Consider the following 9,457-nt stretch of genomic DNA (forward strand, 5'->3'; position numbering starts at 1 on the left):
CATTCCACTTCATTTTCAACTGTATTGCCGTCTGGTTTTAGAACATAGTCTTCATCTAAAAGCATCGACTTGACACTGTTGTCTATTCCACATGGTCTGGTACAGTTTGTTCAGATACAGCTACAGCACTCAGTCAAAACGAAGCACTAACTTCATTTTGACCACTACATCTTTACTGTCCTCCCTTTTCTATTTTGACTCCAGCTGCTGTGCTCCGCGTACATACTCTGAAAATCGACAGCTTGAGACTAGTTTGATAGATTAGGTTTCAGTTGGCTGATCATGCCTAACCCAATGTCATGTGTTGCCAAATTTAAAAAAGTTACAGACAGAGGAGTTTCAAACTTCAGAGGCATTGCGTAAAGAGCACATGCTTTGTTGGATATTTACTTTTAAAACACAAAATGCCAGACATATTTTATTAATTTGTATTGTATGTTAACTGTTATGTAAAAACGGTATGAATTTATTTAAGGTTAACCATTAAACCGTTTAACCTATTACATCCCTATTAGAGGTGCCTGCTCTATGTATACTTAGGGTTACAAAAAGTGAATGCACATAGTGTTGTTGTATACCATATACAGGAGAGCAGTTCCCAGCATAAGAAGCACTTACAATATAAATGTCCCTGCGGCTATATGATGAGCATAGCCTGCATGACCTACATCACATGAAGTGCTGTTATTTGTCGTTCTTTTAAGATCGTCTGTGATCACAGGCCGTCCAAGTTATTATTTTTAGAAAAGCTGAACTTTCAGTTTTGTATTGTAGATGTATTACATATAAATGCTAATAAGTGGCTTCCTTGTTACTCCTTGTTCTTTATTGAATGAATAGAAAGAATATGAGAAGACAAAAGGCCAGAGAGATCAGGAAGAGAAGCTTATTGTTTCTGCTTGGTACAATATGGTGAGTATCCTTTTCTACATTGTGATGATAGAAAGACTGTAAAGACACGGTTACATACTAATCTACAGCAAAGCTGTGAAATCTGTCATAATAAACATGACCCGGCCCACCAGTTTGTCTGCATATTTCTTCAAATTCCTTCAAGTCTTAATCGTGTACACAGATAAAAAGCATGGATTACAAACAACCTGGAATGTTTAATGAATATTAGCACTGATTTAAAATATATATATATATATATATATATTATATATATATATATATATATATATATATATATATATATATATATATATATGTTGGTTTAATTTAATGAACATTTTAGATTTTTCAACCGCTACTAGAGTATTTTCTACTAAACCAGAAATCAACAAACCTCTCGCAGAGGCATCCACATAAATGCCTGCTGCAAGGCTTTTGGCGCCATATCTCTCAATCCTGTTTACTTTTAATGCTCAGTGTCTTGATTCTCAGCCTTTTTGTACCATGCATTTGAGTTCTTGACGCAAAGGGCCCTGTATTCATAAAATGTTAAGGACATTTTTTAAGGAGTCTTGTGTAAAAACCAAAAAGAATACTTTAAAATCCTTATAAACAGTCCAAAGTCCTGTACTTTCACTCTGGGGTCAGTGAAACTTAGCAACCCTACAATATTTGTTTTTAACCACAGTTTGTTTTACTGGCACTGAATGATGCTTAACAAATCCTGTATGTAGACTGTAAACTTGTCTTTCTCAGGGGATGGCCCTCCAGAAGAAAGCTGCAGAGGACAGGCTCGCCAGCACTGGTACAGGCCAGTCGTTTCTTGCACGTCAGAGGCAGGCAACCACCGCAAGAAGGTCATATCCTGGGCATGTCCAGCCAGCTACAGCCAGGTAGAGAAGCTGGAGCTTAGCCTGAGGACACATCAGCCATTCAATCTGTAATTGCACATCATAGCAATTCGGGAGAAAACATCTAATTTTGGTGAACATTCAGTACTGTACAGCTTCAGGAGTTTTCTGTTGCTTTGCTTATGTTTAACTTTTAAAGTCAATTGTATTATGGTTTCATATGCGTTTATATTATGCTATGGATTTAAACAGAGATGCCAACCTTTAAGATTTAGATGTATTTACCATTTCTAGATTAATATAATCGACGAGTTCCACAGATCTCTAAGTGCTCGTATACCTTACCAAATGTTATGTAGTTTATTAGTGGTAATCAGGGTCTGTGAAACCAGCCAAACATGTTTAAATATGGTCCTTACAAATTGGAGGCGGTGCTGTGCAGTGCAGTGATCTGCAACAAAACAGGAGTTAAAAAACATTCAAAAGCAAAAAAAGCTGTTAGTTTACAAAAGTGAAGCAGAATACTTAAGACAGATAAAGGAGGGGAAATGAAACATATTGAACAAAACTGCCAATGTTTAAATATATAGATTAATAAAATACATGAAGATATTAAGAAACACAAATAAACCTTCAATATGTATCATATACTTTTGTGTCAGTAGACTGCCCCTCAAATGACAGATTTCATGTTTTGACATTCTGTGAAAATGAAAATGGTGCATCTTGCTGTTTGCAAGTCAGTTTCTGTCATGATGGTCTCTAGGTGACAAATCTGACCAGCTTTGATAAAGGGTTGGTTTTGTTGACAGCTTATTCCTTATCAAAAAACTGCTCAAATTACAGATTTTTCACTGGGAACATTCTCAAAAAAAGACTCACAACTTCCCTGAAGGAATTAGAGGGAGTTAGCATAAAAGAATGGTACATTTTAAACACCTTGCAGACTGTTAACGTTGGATGACTTTTGCCTTTGCAGCCCATAGTGGCTATTCACCCTATTGACAGCGTTATGACAAATGTTTCAGATTTATTTCTCTAACACCTTTATACCTTTGTCATCAGATCAGCTAATGCAAATATTTATTTGATTCGTCCACTGCCATCTTACCCTAAATCCATAGCAGACTGTGCCACTTTACTCCTCTTTCGAGTGAATTGCCACTATTAGTATTGCATTCACCTCAAACCTACTGTGCCAACCGTCAACTAAACTTTAGTATGTGCTGTAGGCTGCTGTTTGTTGATAATGGCCAAATCCGTTTGGTTTTAATATTGTACCTGAAATTATAATTTTAATATTTTACTAATTTTAAAATAATAGAAACACAGTGACTGGACAAAAAATTAAAAACACCTTGGATATATAGCACACACTTTTCTGTAAATTAGCTCTTACTCACATGATGACTAGCTTGTTGTGTAACTGACATCCCTAACATCTGTTTTGAAATATATCAATGCTGAATCTCCAGGTCAGTTTCAGTCATAATGGGCTAGACAGCTGATCTGAGTCTTGATGGTACAGTAGACACTCGGATAGCAGGTGCTTCCATATCTGAAACTGCACAAAAATGAATGTTTCACTGGGAAATATAAGTCGGCCATTCTTGGGAACATTTTTCATTGCAGATTTGCACCACCTGCAGTACATCCCTGAAAGAATAACATGCTGGTAATCATTGAGGAATGTTCATGTATCCTTTGTATGTCAAATCACTGTTATCTAGGCCTCCCATTTTGGCCCAGCACGCTAAAGACACTAATGACAGGTCTTTCAAATGTGTTTTTGTCCAACACCTGTACATTTTACTAAATTTTTTTTTTCTTCAAAATGGATTGTACTTAAAGGTTAAATAACTTTGTGTCATTTTTTTGTTTGTTCAGCTTTCCCTTACCATTTTATTAGGGTTACAGCCATTCCGAGTGATGTTGCTTGAATATTGAATTTTAAGTTAAAGCAACAGACACATTTTTTTTTACTTCCTGATTCCAAAGACATCACATGATTGGTTGATTTTTTCACTCTTCTGGCCCCTCCTTCTGCTATTTCAGTTGGTTCAGCAGAGTGGAAAGGTTACCGCATTACGTGATCTTTTTGGACTCCGTAGGCACTAAAGCAGCCTGCAAATAAGATTCCGCAGGCTCTGGGAAATTATGGTTTAAATTCAATTTTGGAGCAAAATAACTCCGAACCAGTTGGAATAATTATTAACTGCATAAAAATGTAAGGGATAGGTGAGAAAATAATAAAAGTAACATTTGAAGCTACCAACCCTTTAATAATTGAACATTGATTGTTTTAATAACTTTTTTATTTATTTTCAAGCCATGGCTGCCTAACCTTTTTAAAAGGCTTAACAGTGGATTGTAGCTTAACCCTACCTCAACAGCTGCTTCCTGGACAGTTAAGATCACATTTATTTTGTTACTCTGTATTTTTTTTTTTTATATAACAGGTTATTTCTTAACAAAAAAACAAAGCCACTTAGTGTTAACTTCAAAGTGACATTATGCTATCAGTAAAACTACAAGCAGGCTAACAATTTGGCTAAAACAATTTTTTGTAATATTTATTATTAATATATTTCAAATGATTTAATCTGAGATATAATTATCTCCAAACATGAGCAATACTTCCATATATGAATGACGGAAACTCTAGGACAAATTATATTTTATATTGTGCAAATAGGGATTCCCTTTTTTATAACTGGGGAAAGATTACCTGGTTTCAGCAGAGAAAACCACACCTTTTGTACAGTAATGGAAGCATACATTTGTCATGTGGTTTTCTTCATTTGTGACAAGGTACCCCTGAATCCAGAACATTGTTTATGTTTTTAAAATTAAGAAATAAGAGATAATTAGATAGTTAGAATAAGATCGTTAGGAAGAAACATTTTAATGTATTTGAATAGCTATGGCTTTGTAGTCAATAAAAACACATTTCACAATACCACCAAGCAATCAATAAAAATTCAAATCAGAGTCTATCTTTGCAAAATTGCCTTACTATATGCACCTGAATATAAATTACACTTTTTACATTTCTATATCAATGTATGCATAAAACAGACAGAAAACTGTGTTTCTATTTTTGAGGAATGAAAGGGTTTGCGCTGATTTTGTTATTGATTGTTTGTTTGTTTGTAAAGGAAGGGACTTAGTGGATCAGGGACACCCATTGGGCACTCATGGGAACAGGCAGTCTCTCAAGAGAGACCAAGGATTGACCTCTAACACCTTCAGGGCATGGTAGGGAAGCACTCAAATGAGCACCATCACAAAAATTCACTGTACACTAAATTATTTCACAGGATAGGACAAAAAAAACAATTATATGTTACTTAGGGTGAGCTATCTTATTTTCTTTTTTACTTTTCTCAATTGTGACAAAATGTGGTCTCTTTATTTGGGGAAAGTTCATATAATAGTTGCACAATGGTTTTCCGAAATTTAGCAATTTGACAGAGGACCAGATTGCATGCAGTTTAGCAACCACCACACATCAGTACCACTGACAATTGTGTGCATCCATTAGTTTGTCAATTTATTTTATATTGGCATCTCTGCTTAAAAGTCCCTTGAACAAAAGCCACAGTATGTAACTCGGTCTCCGTCTCTGCTAGCAAATAATTACAATGATTCTTCCACTTGTTTTTTTTTTGTTTAGCCCTGGGTAAAGAGTTACATCATTATTGTTTGTCTTTGTCCTTTTGGTTTTGTGTTTTAGAAAATTCACAATTCTATGCAGTGAACCTTTAGCAGAATGTGGTAGTATACCCTAACAAGGTTTTATATTAACACAAATGTATAGCATGGTGAGCGTGTTTATCACAAACTCTGATTTAGACTTAAATAAATTAAGTGTCTTTGTGTATAAACTTGTGATTTGTGGTTTTAAGTTGCAGCAGTAGAACAAATAAGCCAAGAAGCTGCCTGTTTCTAATTTTAGATTTTTGTTTTTGTTTTGTTTTTTGTTTAAGTTTTTTATTATTATTATTATTATTATTATTATTATTATTTCGTACAAATTTTGAAATATTAAAACTTTATTTTCACTTTCCAAATATATACATATTTTAAAAGTATAATATTAATTTCAATACAACATGGAAACCATGTGTTCCCCATTTAAAAAGAGTTGTAAGTTTGAATCATGTTGCCACGTGGACTATCTGCCAAAACCACTGAAGTAGACAGAAGGATTTTTATGGCCGTGAAGCTCCTTCGTGCTAAATTTCTGTGGTGGTTCCCAAGTTTGATACTGTTGTGTTATTGCTAAAATGTATTTTTACAGATTTGTTTTACTGTCAGTTAGATTTGTGCATTACCATTATACTGAATGGGGACAGACAAGGCCCTAAAGGGACACTGTACTGTACAGAGCTGATATAAATGCATAGCATATTGTGGGCTTCAAAACTTTTCCCCAGCTTTCAGATCCACAGACATGAATATTAAAGACTTAGATTTAGGTGGCTCTTTTGTTATGAATATAGTGAAAGAGAACAGTTTGCCCATCCTCTTTTAATCTACTAAGCACACACATCATAATTAAAGTATCATTCGTTTTATAAGTGAGCAGAACCCGTAGCTGTTTTTCCAAGACATAATGTCGCTAGAATTGTGTTGTAAATTGTATAATAGGGGTTTGTAACTTAGCAGTCAGTTACCGTCGGTCAATGTTGACAGAAACGATTTCTTAAGAACTATTTTGACTGTTTTAGTATTGGTCTCCAAGAAGTCTTCCAGTTATTGACTGACTGATCAGTGACTAGTCTACCAGAAGGAAATGTTTTTTTTTTTTTTTTTTTTTAGACATTTGCAGGCTTAGTACAAAGTCACTTTGTCAGATCTGAAAATAAAATAAAACTACAGAGTAATGGTACTTGGCAAATGGAGGACAAACTGTGGGTTACAAGGACAACCAAACGGGCCATAGACGTTACTGTAACCAAAAAATTATTGCTCTAAAAGTTAATTGCCAATCGTGTTTTTTAAAGCTACTAAAAAAAAAAATAATAATCTGGTAGTGTTCTACATGCACAGGTAAAAAAAAAGGGTTTAACAGATAAAATGTTCTCTTTTAGTCTTACATACTTGCCACTCACTTTTGTTTGCTCTGCACATACAAATTACTGGCCTTCCAATTTGTCTTACTAACTGTTTAGCTAGTGTAGTTAAGCGTATACACATTTAATACATGAAGCATAGAATTTCAAAATATAAGATTGAAGGCCCAATGCACATTGTATTGTATTGCTGATGAAGTGGTCTTGTTGAATTACATTAAGCCATTATCTGCCAAATTCCCCTTTGGGGTGCCATTTTGGCTCAACCAGTGGAACTTTCACACATGTGGAATCCTGTGAGGTTTTTGTTTTCAAACCCCATATTGATACAGTGACTGTTACAGCTGTTTAAAGTTAGTAGAAAATTGTGTTCTAGCCTTTTTAAACAGGTAGGCATACATTTATTAATTTATTTTCAATATCCATTTAAAAATATATGAATTGTGCCTACTGGCAATAAGTGTTCTAAATAGTTATCATCAGATATGCCCCCCCCCCCCCCCCCCCCCCATTGAGTACTGTATAGAAGCAATATGGGGGACAATCTCACATTTTAAATATGTATGTATAATAACCAATCTATCTAACACGGTAGTACTAACAATTCCATCTGTATTTGGTTTTTAATATATTTGTTCCTTTGTTTTTTCTTGTTTGCAGTGATGTGATAGCATGACCTTCAGCTTGGGTGATGGTTGCATAACCAGCAGTTGCATGACTTTTTGAGTTCAGCCTGCATAACCCATCAACTAACCCATCACAGTTACCTTAACGCGTAGTGGAGTGGTCTCAAAAGAGGAGATATTCGCCCACCCAAAAGCCGAAGCTTGCCTGGGCTACTAAAATGCTGCATTCCTGTCAAATACAGAACACGCGCCAGGGCTCTTAAAGGAAGGGCTGCACTGTTTACTGTGTAATGTGTTGTGGAAAGGGCAAGAGCATGTCACTTTATTATCACCATTCTTGCTCTTGTTATTTCCAACCTGGATGGTCTCCACTTCAAAAAGGATGTTATTTGGAGATATTGAGAGTCAGAAGAGCCTATTCTCAAACACTTGGTATGCTGAATCAATGTTGAATAGTTGCATTGACAAAATCTGTATTTCTCAGCTTGCGATTGCTATATTTAAAAAAGAAAAGAAACACAAAAGATAAACATGCTTTATGTTGTACATTTCTAGTTAGACCATATGCCAAAAATATTGAGGAAATGACTTTATACAAGGTCAGGCAGAGAGATCTTTATCTCTGTGTGTGTTATTATTATTATTTATTATTATTATTATTATTATTATTATATTATTATTATTATTATTATTATTATTATTATTTTAATTCAATTTATTTTAAATGGACACTAACCCTGTGCTGCTTCCATATTGAAATGCATGTCTCCCTAAATGTTATTGACCTACTAACAATTTTTATCATTCATTTGCTTGGTTTTCTTCCATTCATTTTCTTTTCAAATGCAATCTTGTTCTATTTTTCATAGTAAGTTTGTTACAACAATAGATGACTAACTTAAAGTAAAGCATTGATCTATCAGGGGGAAAATGTGTTCAGCTAAAAGTTATAGGTTGTTCAACAATTATGCCTTTTATATTGGTTAAATTATCTATTCTTATTTACATATGCAGTATTGAGCAAGATTTGATGCATTCACTTTTGTTTGTGTATATTTTATTTTAGATTAAAAAGCTTTTATTAGGTGATTGCTAATAACAAAGTACTGAGCAAGGTATTTTTTTTAACCTTAAATCATGTACTGCTGTTTGCTTGGCATGTATGCATTGAGACAGAATGATGAATATAAATGCAGCAGCCTGTGAGCCAGCAGGATATTTTAGTTGCAAATTCAAGCATTCCTTTGCCTCATTCCCTAACAGTTATACAACTGATTACAACCAGGATGCCACTGGAGTTCTGTTATAAAACCATGTTCTTGGAATCCATCTACCACACTCAAAAGCAGCAATTAAGTTATTTTCTGTTTGATGGTTTTGACAAGAATAATGTTGATCTAAAAGTTTCCCATTTAAACCCATCCATAATTAGAGCATGTAATTCTGTTTGCTTCTCTTTTAGTACAACGAAGACACGTAAAACAAAATCTATGAAAGGAGAGGCCACTGTGTTTAATTGATAGGTTTTGTTGTTTTTTATTTTTTTAATTTTTTCTCTAACAGGACTCTAAAGTAAGGTTTTCCATTTGCCAAGTTTTATATTGCTTGTATACATATATGTACATAATGTGAGAAGTTTCAGGAGGAGTTCATATGGGTCAAGTGGAAATATGTGGTTTAATGGGGGGGGGGGGGGGGGTGTCACAGTCTCTTTCCATTTAGAAATACAATATACATCTTTATGCTGCAAAAATGTACAGTTGTTAAACAAGTTGTAAATAAAGCTTGTATAAAAATGCTACTTTTGTGTAACTTCATTTTATTTTAAATTTCACCAAAAACTTCCATGTTTACCTCCCCCAAGGCAGTTGGAGTTTATGAACTCTCATAATAACCCCAAGATAACTTTCTAAAAGTGAAAGGTTGTTCAAGACACAAAGTAAGTGAACTGTAGAGTTGACCAGTCATCACAAACCACCATGCTAATCAGCATGTTATAATTCTCAAA

General features: G+C 34.5%; 1 protein-coding gene across 4 annotated transcripts in view; it reads left to right on the forward strand.

Annotated features, from left to right (window-relative positions):
- LOC121303595 (protein Hook homolog 3) overlaps positions 1 to 9,250 on the forward strand; it is a 61,150-nt gene extending 51,900 nt beyond the window's left edge. For 2 of the 4 annotated variants that reach the window (XM_041234384.1, XM_041234390.1), the window contains 3 exons: positions 841 to 912; positions 1,651 to 1,787; positions 4,075 to 5,628. In XM_041234384.1, the coding sequence (XP_041090318.1) occupies positions 841 to 912; positions 1,651 to 1,787; positions 4,075 to 4,201 (336 nt within the window). In that variant the 3' untranslated portion in view covers positions 4,202 to 5,628. Of the gene's footprint in view, positions 1 to 840; positions 913 to 1,650; positions 5,629 to 7,483 lie in introns of those variants that run through there. The other 2 variants (XM_041234400.1, XM_041234410.1) reach the window with 2 other exon arrangements.
- Positions 9,251 to 9,457: the final 207 nt, after the last annotated feature.

This window comes from Polyodon spathula, chromosome 2 (genome assembly GCF_017654505.1).
Source record: "Polyodon spathula isolate WHYD16114869_AA chromosome 2, ASM1765450v1, whole genome shotgun sequence".
NCBI classification, from domain to species: Eukaryota; Metazoa; Chordata; class Actinopteri; order Acipenseriformes; family Polyodontidae; genus Polyodon; species Polyodon spathula.